The 15714-nt window shown below is 41.6% G+C and overlaps 1 protein-coding gene across 1 annotated transcript in view; it reads left to right on the top strand.

Annotated features, from left to right (window-relative positions):
- The first annotated feature begins 2922 nt into the window (after positions 1-2922).
- ATP2A2 (ATPase sarcoplasmic/endoplasmic reticulum Ca2+ transporting 2) overlaps positions 2923-15714 on the top strand; it is a 52799-nt gene continuing 40007 nt past the window's right edge. The window contains exons 1-5 of the mRNA XM_040619944.1: positions 2923-3135; positions 3839-3856; positions 3943-4025; positions 10774-10878; positions 14873-15011. Of these exons, the coding sequence (XP_040475878.1) occupies positions 3018-3135; positions 3839-3856; positions 3943-4025; positions 10774-10878; positions 14873-15011 (463 nt within the window). The 5' untranslated portion in view covers positions 2923-3017. The remainder of the gene's footprint in view (positions 3136-3838; positions 3857-3942; positions 4026-10773; positions 10879-14872; positions 15012-15714) is intronic.

Below are 15714 nucleotides of genomic sequence, written 5' to 3'. Positions count from 1 at the left end.
ATTTGACATAAAAGGGGCCAACTCCAGGCTAAAAATCACAGTTTCGGTTTAAAGGAGTATTCCAACCTCCAGTAGATAGCAGACTTGCAAAGAACAGTCTAGGAGGTGATGACAATGTGGTAACAGCACCAATGTGAACTTACACATCACTCCTAAGAAGCCTTTAATGCTGCCTCATTTTGTATTTGTTAAACCTGACTAACCTTCACAGCCATTCCCATGAGGGAAGTAGTTCGGAGGCCCTCCTGTTTATTTCACAAATTGGAAATCAATGAACTTGGGTTCAGCAAAAATTTGTTGAGGTTCCTCCCATAGGGAGGCCCTTTGCAAGTCACTGATAGATATGGGATGGCGGGACTCATTCATCACAACAGTAGGTGTTCAATAAATGATGACAGTATACCAGGGACCATTCCACATCCTGAGGATAGACAAGACAGACAAGCCCATATTCTCATGGAGCTTGTACTCTAGTAAGGAGAGGCACAGTGAGCAGCTAAAGAAAAACACCATATCACAGATAAATGCCGTGAAGAAAATAAAACAATGCGATAGCAAGGGTGACCAGGGAAGGTAGCCACTTTAAGTAGTCAGCCAAGACATCTAGGAGGAGATGACGTTCTCTCTCAAGGTGAGATCTGAATGATAAGATGGATCTAGGCACGTGACAATCCCGAGAAGACCAGTGAGTACAAAAGCCAATGTCGGGAACCCCTTAAAAGCTCATAATCACAGAGGCGCTTACAAACCCAAGCATCCACAGAGCCATGGAACCTCTGTTCCCATGTCCAAAAGTCAAATGGCCAAGATAATTTCCAGGCTAAGATAGATAGCAATCCTCCTGCCTGTAGTGTTGCTATTGTTGCTGAAAGAGATGAGGTGAGGCAGAAGCAATGGTGCAGACCTGGTCTCAGAGGGAAAAGTACCACCAGCCCTCCATTACCACACCCCCACCATGAGATCACGTGTCCCTCCTGGAGGAGGCTCCCATCCTGTGACCTAACCAGTTTCCACCTTGCTTCTCTTAGCGCATTGCCATACACAGAATTTTGTTTGTTTCGTGTAGGGTTTTGTTGGTCCTTTTCCAAGTATCAATCAAAACTGCATGCCAGCCTCCACTCCTTGGAAATAATTAAATGAAATGACGTGCCTGATTTTTTCAGCTGGGTAATATACTGTGATTTGCATCTGCTGAAGGAATTCATCTGAAGTCCTGAGACTGAGCCATCTGGGATAACTGAGGTGTTTTTTTTCTCTGCTTTGGCTCATGCGGATGGTACACTATTGCCAAACACAAAAGTAGACTAAATGCTTCATTCTGCGACATACTCCCTTAACAAGGCTGCTCTTTGTGATGCGAATATGTTCACCTTTTGTTCATGAATTCAACGCAAAGGTCCCTTCGCCTATTAAGTAATCTAACTTTACATAAGCAAAATGCCCTTTATTTTGCTGTCACCTAGGTTTTGTACAGACTTCTGGAGCAAGTCAACTCTGGTTTAAGAATAGGTTTTGGATTAAAGTCCTTCTTTCTCCTATTGGGGAAAGTGGAATCCAGAAAATAGCCTTGGTCTTAATGCCCAAGTGAAGCACCTCCCAGCACAATTCTCGTTCTTTGGCAGCTACGGTGGCAAAGCCTGTGACTTTTAGGCAGACATGTACTGTGTGACTGTGTGGGCTATTCAAATTAAAACCTCCTCCCTCCTCCCTGGGGTGGGATTCCTTCGGTCAGAGCACAGACCCCGCCGGGGAAGGGCTGACATTGGTGTGCGGAGGAGCGCTCGGCTGGGGTTGTGGGATGCCGTGTTCCTGAGGCGACAGATGAGGGATTCGGGCCGTGTGGGAAATGAACTGCGGAATTCCTCCCCTCGATTCCTGAAGGGGGCTCTAAAGGAGACAGATTAGGATGCAGAATGCGGCCCGCAAGGTAGAGGGCGAGGGGGTGGGCGAGCCAAGGACACCAAGCCGAGCACGCTTCGGGAGGCCCAGTGCGGACCGACTTCCCAGGTTCCTCGGCCTCGCCTTCCCAGACACCCACCCCGGTCCCAGGCCGACCCCGAAGGGCAGGCGGTTAACCTCGGGGCAGCGAGTGCAGGGAGCCCACCGCGAACCCTCCACCTCTCTTGGCTCTGTGTCCGTGGGCGGGCGGAGATAGAAGACCGCCGGAGCCCAAGCTCAGCTTAAGGTTAGCTCTACACCGACCCGCGGGCCAGGGCGCACACTGCGCGGGCGCGGCACCGCGCGCGCCGGCCTCTATCCGGGTTCCTGGGGGCGGTGCGCGGGAGGGGGCGGGGCCTGCGCGGCGGCGTGGGCGCGAGTCGCGCGGGAGGGAGGGTCGAGGGGAGGGGGCGGGGCCGTGCCGCCCGCGCCGCGCTGGGCCCTCTCGGCCAATGAGCGGCGTCCACATGCCGCGGCGGCGGCGAGAGGGGAGGCAGCGGCGGATAAATGCTATTAGAGCAGCCGCCGCGGAGCCGTCCCCGACGCCACCTCCTTCTCCTTCGCCGCAGTTTCCTCCGCCGCTGTCGGGGGTGCGGAGCTGAGGGAACAGGGCGAGTGCACCGCGCACCACCCCGCCGGCTCGCCGCCCTCGCTCCGTTCTCCCCTTAGGGGTCGGCCGGGCGCCCCCTCCTCCGGCTCGGGCGGGGCCGCGAATCACCTCAGGAGAGCGGGGAGGGGGTTCGGGGGCCGCGGCCTGCGCTCTCGGCGGGCGGTTGAGGGCAAAGGAGGCCCTCCCTTCTGACGAGGGGAGGGAGGGTCAGGAGCCCCCCACCGCCCAGCTGAGCCCGGGGCGTGCGCCGGCGAGGGCCGGGCTGCGAGAGGGGCGGTTGTCTGGGGGAGGGGGCGCGGGGTGATTCAGCGCCCGGAGAGGCGGAAGCGGCCGCAGGAGGAGGAGGAAGAGGGGGAGAGGCCAGTCCGCGCCTGGGCGCCCGGGGTGGCACGAGCCCGCGGCCCGAGTGCGAGGCGGAGGTGAGGAGGCCTCGGGGACTGGAGGCGAGGCCGGCCGGGCCCCCGCAGCCATGGAGAACGCGCACACAAAGACGGTGGAGGAGGTGCTGGGCCACTTCGGCGTCAACGAGAGCACGGGGCTGAGCCTGGAGCAGGTCAAGAAGCTCAAGGAGAGATGGGGCTCTAACGGTAGGTGCCCGGCGCTGGGACTGCAGGGGCCCCGCGCGGCCCGGCGCGGGCCCGAGAGCCAGGGAAGATGGCTGACCGGGCTCCACCTCGTGGGTCTGGGCTCCGCGCCCGCCGAGGGCTGCAGGCGGCGGGTCGAGCCCGCGCGCCGGCCCCGCGGGAGAGGGACTGCAGGCGAGGGCTCCGGAGTCGTGCTTCTACCTCCTGGACCCCGCGCCTCGAGCCCTTGACCTTCCCCGCACGCAGTTAGTTCGGCAGCTTCTCACCCGCAGCAGCCGGCCCCGCTGGAGGGAGGGACGAGTCTCATGCAACTGGGTTGAACCCTGCGAGACATTTTCGTGTCCTCTGCCAGTTAATGAGGCGTCGTTACAGTTGAGAAAGCCTCTAACCGTTCTTGTACTACCCGAAGTTACACATCTGGCAGAAGTCATGACATAGCTGAAATGACACCTTGTTTCGGGAGCCCTGTTTAGTGGGTAGCGATGAGATTTTACGCTTCGGATAGACCTAAGGTACTGGTTACAACAAATATTGCATATTTTCTTGAGATACCATTTGGTATGGTTTCCATTAAAAATGGTTGAAGGTTCATATATCTAGGTAGGTCTTTCGAAGACTGATAGTTTTAGCAGTTCACTTTATAAAGACAATGCTAATTTTTTTCCTCTTCTTGACACGTTGCCTGGCGAATTTCTACATTCTGCAGAGCTACCGGCTGAAGAAGGTGAGTAATCTTAACATGTTCTTTTTTTACTTCCTTTGTGTGCTGATGTTAAGATGACATTTACAACAAATGTTTGTTTCTAACAGGAAAAACCTTGCTGGAACTTGTGATCGAGCAGTTTGAAGACTTACTAGTTAGAATTTTATTGCTGGCAGCTTGTATATCTTTTGTAAGTATAAAGAAACTTAATTTCTTTCCAAAAAGTAGAGACTGTTACAGAGGTGAAAAACCAAGAAACAAATGCTGACTGTTGGGTGAGAACATTATATTTAGAGATTTCAGCAGTGTCTTCATTTTTTTAAAATCTGGGTATTTTAAAATTATAAACAAGCACTTGAAGCCATTTGTGTGCGGAAAATTAATGCCTGGCATTACAGTGCAGTTAGAAATTGTTCCTAAATGAGGCGGGGTCTTATAAATTTTTGTGGTTTATCACATCTTAATATCAAAAAGTTCTTTGTCAGAAGGTCTTTTCTGTTTTGGGTTCTTCCATTGTGTAAGATACTAAGATGATGTTGGGCCCTTTGTAGTCTGTAAATAGAACTTACAAAAGGAATATTCCAGTTGCTTTCCCTTCCTGGTAATGGCAAGGTGACAGTTGTTTCTGACAGTGACAAGAATGATGACGGCAGTGATGGCACCACTGTTGACCAAATTTGGTCACTGACCTTTAGGGTGGTATATTTATCTAAATTGGACCCCTGTCTTCAGTGACTCCTAGGTAGAGAGAACTAGGTTCGGTACAACTGGTTCTATATTTTAAAAGAAAAAAAAAAAAAAACCAACCTGGTTTTTTTTTTTTTTTTCTTGTTCTCTGTGTGGTTACCGACTTGAGTCCTGTATGGTTGCTAAGAAACTGGTGAAATGCAAAAACTACAGTAGAAAAGGGGTGATGGGTTGGTGAGGGTATTCTAGGTTATTAACATTTTTTTTCCTGTTCAGTATTAATTTTTTACTGCCTTTTTTTCTTGGGCAATGGACTTCTTGGTAGTTTTCCTAAAAATGGTCATGAATAGGATACAGATGTTCCTAATCCTAACAGCATGAGATGACTTTTGTTCTTAAATTACAGTATTTTATTCTTATTATAACCATGATGGGAAGTGAAATTCACCCAGTGCAATACTTTTTCAGGCTTCACAAAATTGACACAGCTTCAAGGTTTCATTTTTGTATGTTTGTACATATGCAGGCCCCAGGAATCTACCTCAGTCTTTATGACAACGATATCATAGTAGGCTGCTTCGAGAACTAAATCAAAAGGAAGCAGCGGGCACTTCTTTAGGTGAGGGGGGGAAATTGGCAAAAGGTGAGCCTTTGGAGTAATACTGTATACTGATTCTGACATGAGACTTTAATAAATCTATCATGCCATGTTGGCTAAGTGATATGTAGCTATTAATAATAATTCAGTCCTCACGAATCTTTTCTGCGGTTTTCATTGAATAAAATTGAGAGTGTCATAGCAAAGCATTCAGTGTCCTGAATTACTCCATACCTCTTACAGGTCTGTCTGTCCTTGATTAATTCACCACCACCCGCTCCTCCACCCTCCCCCATCCCTCCTAAATGGCTGCTGCTTTACAGATTAAGATAAAGGGGTAGAGCTGTTTGATTACCAGTTTCAGTACATTGTCGTGGAGCAAAACAAATAATACATTTGGGGTAGTGTAATGTTTATGTATGTTTAAGCTACCTGCATAATTCTGAAGTAGCCTCAGCTTTGGTACTTAAAATACTGAGGTTCAATAAGGTTATAAGGGACATCTTAGAAGTAAATCACCTGGTGAATACAAGGCAGAGATAAAAAAAATTTTTATTGAGTTCTGTGTGTGTAACTTAAGGCAGTGTTGTAACATCAGCATTATTTCCAATAAACAAGCTATTGAATATTTGGGTTGTATAGGATCTCTTGAGTTGCCAGTTTGAATGACTTCATATTAACATTTTGAATTAGTGAGGTATGTGGCTTTTATTTTGAAGTAAGAAGTTTGTAGTTTCTAAGCATTTTCAAATGGGTTTTAAAAGAATTGCTCTAATTTATCATAGGGTAGGATGTTGGGTTTTTATAGCTTTATCGAACTATGTTTTGGAATTGAAATTTGAATTACCTTTTTGGTAACAACTTGGAGTTAATGCTCAGGAAATGAACTGTGTGACATTTTTATTTCATGGGTTGCTAAACAAAAATAATAAACGTTTAGGAAATACTGTTAGTTTGCTCTGACTTGTTTGAACAAGACATTTGGGATATCAGACCTGTTTTGTTGATTTTCTTCATGTGGAATTGGCGCTATTACTATATTGTTCTTGACCTTTTCATTCCTCATTTATCTTTCAAAAGATCACGGAGTCTTTTTTGTGGTAGTCTGTTTACTCCTAATTGACAGGAAAGTCATGGTAGAATATTCATATTCTTTTGGAGAATTGAATAGACAGTTCCTATAACATGTACATGATATATCATCAGGTTCTGTTCAAGTTAAAAAGAAATATTAGGCTTTAGTGATTTATTTCAGATATCAGACTAAGTAAACTGTTAACTGTAGGAAGCTGCATTAATGTTTTATACTCATGACCTGTAGGGATAAAGTTTAATTGCAATATTCGCCAGATAGAAATGGTATTAAGTTTACTTGGATTGGAAGAAGTGAACTATGATCTCTCCCACTACATATGAAGTAACATTAGAAATTCTTTGACATTCATGACCTGCTATCCTTTCACTTTGTCTTTACATCCTCCTTGGTCACAATTTTGCCCTTCATTTAATACTTCATATGGTTGCTTACTGGAATACCGGTTTTTGTGTTTTTTCACTGCTTCAGTAAGTATTTATTGAACACCTGGGACATGGCACAGACACTGGGGATACAGCATTTGAATGAAATAGACAAGGGCTCTTAACCTGGAGCTGACATTCTAGTGGAGACAGGTAGTAAACAAGTAAAATGTGTAGTCTGTTTCACAGTGATAGTGCTATGGAGAAAAATAAAGCAGGGGGGAAAGAGTATGAGGAGGGGGTTATAGTTTTCACATCGGGTGGTCAGGAAAGTCCTCCAAGAAGGTGACTTTAGAGTAAAGACCTGAAGGAGATGAGCGGGAGGGCCATATTTGCATCGTCAGAATCCATGAAGTCCTCTGTGGTAACATAGTTTGCAAAAGTTGCTCTACCCTCTATCCCCATTTCCCCACCACAGCTACTTGGAGTGACCCTAAAATGCTGCTAAAACTTGCTTAGACCAGGGCACTTCTTAGCTTGTCACTTGTATTTGAATAGTGTCTTTCCTTCTTACTGGACCCTTTAAAGGGGATTCTTCATTTCTTTTAGAGCCTGGGTTAGTGATTTTGATAAAACGGATATCTGAGTGAGCGTGTGTTAGTAGTATTTTCAAAATAAATGAGGTCTGGTTTCTTTGGTTTTCTTAAAACAATATAGTCAAGAAGTAGTTTATATTATGTAATGATTTTACTCTTCTGTGTTTTATTTTTTTCAAGAAAAGATAAAATGGGTAGTTCACTGATTGGTTTAACTAATTTATTTAGAGCCTTTCTTTAAAATGTTTTGAAAGGTGAATGTGTGTGTATGTTTAAGAAGATTGTATTCTCAAATCTAAAGCCAGTATTTTTAAATAAGTTTTATATGTGGATCAGAAGAGAATGTAGTCTAGTTCATACCTTTTTCTTTTTTCTTTTTTGTTAATGACTAAAAGAATTTTTGTTTCCCACCCCCAGAAAATTGTCATAACATTTACTGGGGATACATTTTCTTTCTTGTGAAGTGTTTGGTTTCCTCTTTATTAAAACTTTTTTTAATGTAAATTTCTTCATTCATTGAACAAGTATTTGAGTACCCAGTGTCCTTGCAAGTTTCTAAGGATACAAAGAGGAATATAGACAGGTGCCCTCAGTCTTAAAAATGTGCTTATGATCTCTCTCATGTTCTTTTTTTGGATCTCATTGAGAGCTCATACATTATCCCAACATGTAGCTAAGATAATAGAGTTATAGAAACATAACTGTCTTCCACTGAAACACACTTTTTTACCTTGGATTAAAGTGTGCTTTTATTTATTAAACTCTGCTCTCCAGCATCTTCTGATTGTCCCGTCAGATGTTACTGTGTTGTGCAGAGATCAGTATTACGGATAATTAGAAGATAGCCTGTCCCACCCTATTGAAGCAGTCTAAGTTATAGTTGAGTACTCATTAGTAAGTGGTTACCTTGAATAGGTTTGGCAAATTTGAAACTTTGCTGGATTATATAAACCCCAGAAGACAAGTATTGTTACTGTATTAATAGTTCAAAGCAAAGAAGAAACACTGTGCCTAAAATTAACTGCAGTAGCTTTTTCTTCCACTTTCCTTTGATGGTGTTGATGAAGTTGGTTACTTCTTGTTCTAGATGTTTAAGTTCAAATACCGCCCTCACAGTCTTGTACCTTATAAGTTGTCATTCATTCATGCCACTGTACAATAAATAGTGAGCATCATCTGTGTACCAGAGACACTTCTAGGCCCCTGGGGATACAGTAGTGAACAAAAGGCAATACAAATAGGTAATCATTTATGTTCAACGTATTTTAGTGAAGATTTTTAGAACATTTATCCCCATGTGAATATATTTTGTATAACTTGATAAGTCATAATTATGAACTGACTATACTATAATGCTAATAAGGCATTGTTCATTTTGGTAATAATGTGTCACACACTCTTCTTCACTCTCTCATCTCCTGGGATTTTTCATTTGTCAGCCATCATCATCCTACGTAAACTAGGTTTCCTTTCAATAGGAACCATGAAGGACTGCATAATATGATCTGAACGTGATCAGTTGGTTTGGTTCTTACCAGTAATGAAATATGGGTTGATCTTCACTTTGGGCTGTGGCATTTAATTATTTGAGCAATTTGTGGTTTCAAAATAGACATTTTAAGAAGTATTCAGGAAATTGATGGTTGTTGATTTTAAATAGATTCAGCACCAGCCTTCCACCCTGAGAGATTTGCCCACTAGTTTCTCATCAAGCAGTGATTCATATACTTGTGGAACCTTCAAATAATTATGAATGCTTGGGTTTCTTACACATAAACATTTGAAATCCTATAGTGGAAGAAAAGGTTACTGTATTGTACAGATTAGGATTTTTACATGACTGATAAATTCTACTTCTGCAGAGAAACCACACATATTTTGAAAAGTAGAAATTTGCTCTGATAGTCGTGTCACTATTTGCTGTAGTCTTCCTTTGCTCCAGCTGTTAGGGGATATTACTTTAAGTTTGTTCCTTAGGCCCAGCTGCCAAGAGGGAAGTTCATACCCTCTTTTAACAAGGTGTGAAGCTTATCTTGCAGTTGCTAATGCCTCACTGACCTTTTGGAAAGGTCCTAGTTATGCATCAAGTTGAGTGATTTTTCTCCCCCAAGAGCTAATTAAGTTTCTTATTTCTGATATGCTCTCCTTGGCAAATGCTTGAAAGGCTAGTATGAAAGCAGCTGTGATATTGCATCTATCAAAATTTATAACTTCCTAGAGAAGTTTTCATTTTGGCACTAGGCCTGGCCTTAACACCAGGAATGCCCTGTTGAAAGCTTGCGGCAACATTTATATTCATTCTGGTTTTCTGCCTGCCCTAGTTCACTAGCTGTCAGTGGTCATTGGTACCTATCAGGACCCGGTCCTGGTGTCTCCCGGTTTTTTCCCTGCTCAGGTTGAAATTTCTTGTTCATCATTCCCTTATCTTACTTGCAGAATTCATGTTAGGCTTTGTCTTATTCACCTCTCTGGTTGTTTAGTATTTGTGTAAAAGCTCACTTTATACTGTTCCACTGAGTTATAAACATAGATGGTTTCATTCTTGCCATGAGTCATATCTGACTGTATTAAAAAGTATCAAAACCAGTGCTTTTGTTGTTTACTAAATAGGTCTTTTAAAGAAAAGATTTTTTTGTGAAATATGCAGACATTTTAAGCAATGCTAAAAAATAAAGGCAAATCTTACTCCCAGATTGAATCATTAGATATGTTTGACATCCTTTCTGGATTGGCAGTTTTTCACAAAAATTAGTTTTTAACTATTTAGATGTCTCTTTTACCATGTTCTTTATCATTCTTAAGATTCATATCTTGGGTTCTCTTAGCACCTTAAGTTTGCTGAATTATGAAGTGGCTCTCTTAACTCGTAGCTTTTACGTCCTGACAAAGGTTATGGTTGTGTGAGCTCGAAATTAATTTTCTGCTCGTTTTCCTTGGGGGCAGTGTTCTGTACCATTATAAATAACACGTGTGGACTTCTGTCCTCTCTGAAGTGCTGTGTTGCTGTAGTAGATGTCATATGGAAGTTGACCTTCAAAATAGATTCCTGATCGCAGAACAACCTTGAGTAATCCTGAGATGACCTATAGTGGGTGATACCATTGAAAATAACCAGGATGCTCTCAGTACTCTATGATTTTGAGTCCATGAGCAAGTGATTTTTACAATGAATTTATGTCTATCGATGTTATTTGGTAGGAGTATTAAGCAAATCAGCAAAGTTGTAGGTGATTGCCTTTTATGTTAACAAAATGGAGAATTCAGGTTTTATTTTTTCTGAATATATCAATGTAAAATGAATGGGATTTATTTCCCAGAAAGTATTTTATTTGGATTTTAAAACAATTATTATGTGAAAAATTAAATCAGCTTTTGAAGAATATTAAGAAGTTGTGGTTTTGATTCTCAAGAATTACTCTGAGCAGGGGACATAAACTGGTTGTTGCTGTCATTACATTTTGCCACCATTTATTTCTAGGGACCGTAAGAAGAGAGATTTTGTATATTGCAGTTCCTTTAGTACCAGCCACTTTTGTTGTCAAGCGGCACTAAGCCTAAAAAACACATTACAGTTCTAACACATGCCATTTCTCTTTTAGGTTTTGGCTTGGTTTGAAGAAGGTGAAGAAACAATTACAGCCTTTGTAGAACCCTTTGTAATTTTACTTATATTAGTAGCCAATGCAATTGTGGGTGTATGGCAGGTAAGCAAAAATTCTGCAGTGCTAGAGTTTAACAGTTTATATAAGTGATTTAAACTGTATGAATCTGTTTTTTCCCCCTGATGTATTGCTTAAAGATATCTCTGGAAAATCTACATTGTGTTTTTTCTTTTGTCTGTTTATTTAATGACAACATTTTAGACCTCTCCTGCATGTGAATGTACTGTTAAAATTGCTCATCCTTCATGGTAGCATGGAGTTAAGAATAATGGGTGAGAGAAGCTATTTGAGGAAAACCAGGAAATTTGAGAATCAATATCTGTCTTTATATTTCCTAGCTGCTTCCTATGAAAAGTTTCATAAATTCAATGTCCTTTTTATTCTCCTTGGTTTTTGTTTGTTTGTTTTTTGGGTTTTTTTTTGTATTTAGCTATAAAAATGATTTTCCCTTCAGAGCATAGTCCTGGCTCTTTTCCCTCAGTTGCTCAGGCCTTTCTGACTCACAGAATGGAAGCCAGTTTACAGAAACATAATGGGATTCCTGCCCACCCCCCCTTCGTGTAATTGCTGTTCTGTATATATCTAATATAGAGGACTTTAACTTTCCTAGGACTGTTGATCTGTTTGATTTTTTTTTTTCTTAATATATTTTAACTGACTGAGACTAATACTTCAAATTCATTTTGAGTATTGATATTTAAATATGAGTATAATCACCCCTTTGAGGACTCAGGTAGAGTGCATCTACATTCATACAGTGGAAACCTTTTATAAGCATAATTAGTCCTATTAGAATTGTAAACTTCTGGGGCTCCTGAGTGGCTCAGTCGCTTGAGCAGCCAACTCTTGATCTTGGCCTAGGTCATGATCTCAGGGTTGTAAGATCCATCCCCATGTCAGGCTCCCCGCTCAGCAGGGAATCTGCTTAAGGTTCTCCCTCTCCTCTGCCCCTCCCCACCCCCCACACACTTATCCTCTCTAAAATAAGTAAATCTGTTTTAAAAAATTGTAAACTTCTGATCTTATTAATAAACATGAAGGCCTTTATGTAGTGGGCTCGTATAGAAAGATGGTCTACTTAAAAGAAAATTTTATTGTGCTATATTTCTCTTATTTTAATTTTTTCTAAAATTGTTTATATTTAAGTGAAAATGATCCCCTTTGTAAACAATATAAGCAAAAGAAACAATATACAGCATTAGATTGTCCTTCTCAAGCTAGTAATATATATTTTCCTATTAAATAATTTATGCCAGTTACAAGGTAGATACTTCACATACATTCCCATGTCATTGTTGCAGTGATCTTAAAAGGCAAATGATACTCGCATTTGACAGATGTGACATTGAGGTTCAGAGTGCTTAAGTGACTTCTTAAAGGCCATACAGGTAGTACAGAGTATCTGGGATTTGAATCCAAGCCCAGGCTGATCCAAATTCTGAAGTAAAATTTTGCAGCAGTTTACGTAGGACTTTTCTATTTATTTTAGTTTAAAAAATAACATTCTTAGGTCTTCATCTCATTTACATAGTATACAGAATGGTATGAGCAATACTGAAGAGTTCTTACCTTCTGGAAGTAAGGGAAATTATAAGTGTAGTGTAAGGTAGTATTGGGAGGTTGGAGGGTGGGGGGCACATTATGCTGACCAGTGTTCTCAGAAGGCTTTTTTTAAAGAAGGTGACAAGTGATTGGGAACTACAGAGAAACCGAGATTTGTTCCAATTTTAGTGTATGTGCTGCTGCCGCCGAATTGAGCACTTGGTATAACCTATTTGAATCTGTGATCGTTTCCCTTTCCCACCCCTACATTGTAAATACTCCTTTTGGTCATTTGAGTTGAAGGGAAGGCTTTTAAAGTAATTTTAATTGGCATTTTTGTCCTTGGGGTCTGAGATAATTTATCTTTCATGCTTCTAATTTAAATGCACTTTGCTAATTTTGAGTAGAAGTAAAATACAGTGCTCCTGGGACATTTCTTAACCTTGAGGAATCTAGTTAAACTCTTATCTGACATGACCTTGAAGACAGAGAAAAGGAATTAAAACTGCCACAGTTTACAAATGGGAGAGGTAGTACTGTGAAAAAAAGTGATTTCAAATTTGACTAATTGAATAGCAACGGTGCTGAGAATTTATTCTTTTACAATGTCAGTAGCATTTGAACTTAAGGACCTTATAGCAATGACAATTAGAATTAAACAATCAGGTATTTCTGTTAATTATGAGGTGATGCAGATAATATTATCTAAGCAGATCTGATATGGGGTTGAAATTATTTTTGTCATGGGGTTCCCAGATTTAACATATTCTATACTTTTTCAGGGATCTAAATATTTAAAGTGAGACTCATGCCATTAGCTTTCAGTTTTGAGTCCTCTAAATTCACTTTAAGCAAGTTTTGGGATTTTTTTTTTGCAGCAGACCATACTTCTTACATTAAGGTAAAAAAATGAGATCACAGGGGCACTTAGGTGGCTCAGTCAGTTAAGCGTCTGCCTTCGGCTCAGGTCGTGATCTCCAGGACCTAGGATGGAGCCTTGAGCTAGACTCCCTACTCAGCGGGGAGTCTGCTTCTCCCTCTGCCCCTCTGCCCCACTTGTGCTCTCTCTCTTGCTCTATCTCAAATAAATAAAATCTTCTTTAAAAATTGAAATCACATAGTATTGTGCATAAATTCTACCAGGTAAAGATTAAATTGAGCTTTATATCAGAAGGCAAAAAGTGAGAGAAATGAATCCTTTCCTTTGTGCATTGAGTAGCCTCACCTGGGCATGCACTGTGTAGATTTGCTCCTTGATTTCTAATTGCTTACTCTCCAAAAGGAGAGAAAACAAATTTGACACATGTGTTTTTCTCTCTTTTTTTTTCCCCTCCTTAAAACTTTCCTATAGTTTTTTTTTTTTTAATACATATTTTGATTTCTGCATCTCAAAATTTGGAAAGAAAAGCTGTGTGTGGCTAAGGTTTGATATGTTTATATACAGTATTACAGTAAATATGGTATATATTTATGGGACTGGCAGTTTGGGGTTTTTTAGGGGGAGGCGGGAGGGGTAGAGGAAAACCTAATCAGGCTCCATGCCCAGCTCGGAGCCCAACAGGGCCTGATTTCACAACCCTGAGATCATGACCTGAGCCAAAATCAAGGGTCAGCTTCTTGGGGAGCCTGGGTGGCTCAGTTAACTGTCTTGACTCTTGGCTTCGGCTCAGGTTGTGATCTCAGGGTCATGAGTTTGAGCCCCACCTCGGGCTCTGCACTCCGCGTGGAGTCTGCTTAAGATTCTCTCTCCCTCTCTGTCTGCCTCTGCCACCCATGCACGGTCATGCTCGCTCCCTCGCTCACTCTCAAAAAAAAAAAAGTTGGACACAAACGACTGAGCCACCCAGGTATCCCAGGACTGACAGTTCTGTGATGAGATTCCAGCCATTTATTGGTCTTGACTACTGCAGAGAGATTTCCTAGAATTTGTGAGATGTAACTTGATTTTCTTAATTCATCACTCATAGCATGTACTGTGTGCCAAAAGTCTAAATAGTTTGTAAATCCTCACAGCCCTTGAGGTAGTAGCATTGGTGTCCAGATTTTGTAGGCACCACACCTGTGTGTTGTGTGACTCGTGCACAGTCACATAGCTGTTAGGGGGAAAAGCCTGGAGTGAACCTAGGCAGTCCAGCCCCAGACCATCACCTTTCATGTGAGATGGGATCAGTTTCATTGGTGTGGCTGTGGCTGGAGGTTAGGGCCATGTTACACAGTACAGTGGTCTTGGGGACAACAGATTCTGTAACTGCTTTTCCCTTTTTAGGATTTTATTCCCTGTTTAGGCCTGTTATGGTACTTAATTCTTCATTTTTTAGCACAAAATTATAAGAGCCTAGTGTTTATCATCTTATGTGAATTGTTTACAAGTATCATTAATGTGCATCTCTTGTATCTTTTTTCTAAAGTTTAGAAATCTAAAATTTGATTGCTTGGGCTAAAATACTAATTTGCAATGGCAAGTATGTCTTTACTACTTTTATCTTTTTTATAGGAAAGAAATGCTGAGAATGCAATCGAAGCCCTTAAGGAATATGAGCCTGAAATGGGCAAAGTATATCGACAGGACAGAAAGAGTGTCCAGCGGATTAAAGCTAAAGACATAGTTCCTGGTGATATTGTAGAAATTGCTGGTGAGTTGAGTTTGTCATTTTTGATTTATTCTAGATTATGTATCTGAATGCAGTCCTTTTCTCAAGGCTCATAATTATGTGTTTTAAAAATTATGCTCCTATGTATCAATTATATCAACAGGTTTTGGTGTCTTCCAAACAAATCAAGTTTTCTGTATATTTATTTCTAGGTGTTTGGCACCTCCCCTCGTGTTGATAAAATGTGTTTTTTTTTTTTTTTTTAAAGATTTTATTTATTTATTTGACAGAGATAGAGACAGCCAGCGAGAGAGGGAACACAGGCAGGGGGAGAGGGAGAGGAAGAAGCAGGCTCATAGCAGAGGAGCCTGATGTGGGGCTCGATCCCATAACGCCGGGATCACGCCCTGAGCCGAAGGCAGACGCTTAACCGCTATGCCACCCAGGCGCCCCTAAAATGTGTTTGTTTTAAACAAAGTGTTTTGAACTGTTGTACTTACTACTTTTGGTCCATGGTAGAACACTAGCACTAGTGAAATAATGAACTTAATCTCGATTTGACAGTTATTGTACTGAGCAATTTAGAATACTAGCTTAGGGCTACATTAGCTTTTCCTGCTTTGATTCCTGACACAAATGTTTTGTCATACTTGTAACTATCAAACTAAGTAGATGGTTAAGGGTAATTTCCTGGCTCTAAAAAAGCTCTGCTTTAAAATACTTCTACATAACACGGGGGGGGGGG

This window comes from Ursus maritimus, unplaced genomic scaffold (assembly GCF_017311325.1).
Source record: "Ursus maritimus isolate PB19 unplaced genomic scaffold, ASM1731132v1 scaffold_33, whole genome shotgun sequence".
NCBI lineage: Eukaryota > Metazoa > Chordata > Mammalia > Carnivora > Ursidae > Ursus > Ursus maritimus.
The sequence above is the reverse complement of the archived record's forward strand: the minus strand, read 5'-3'. Positions and strand labels throughout refer to the sequence as shown.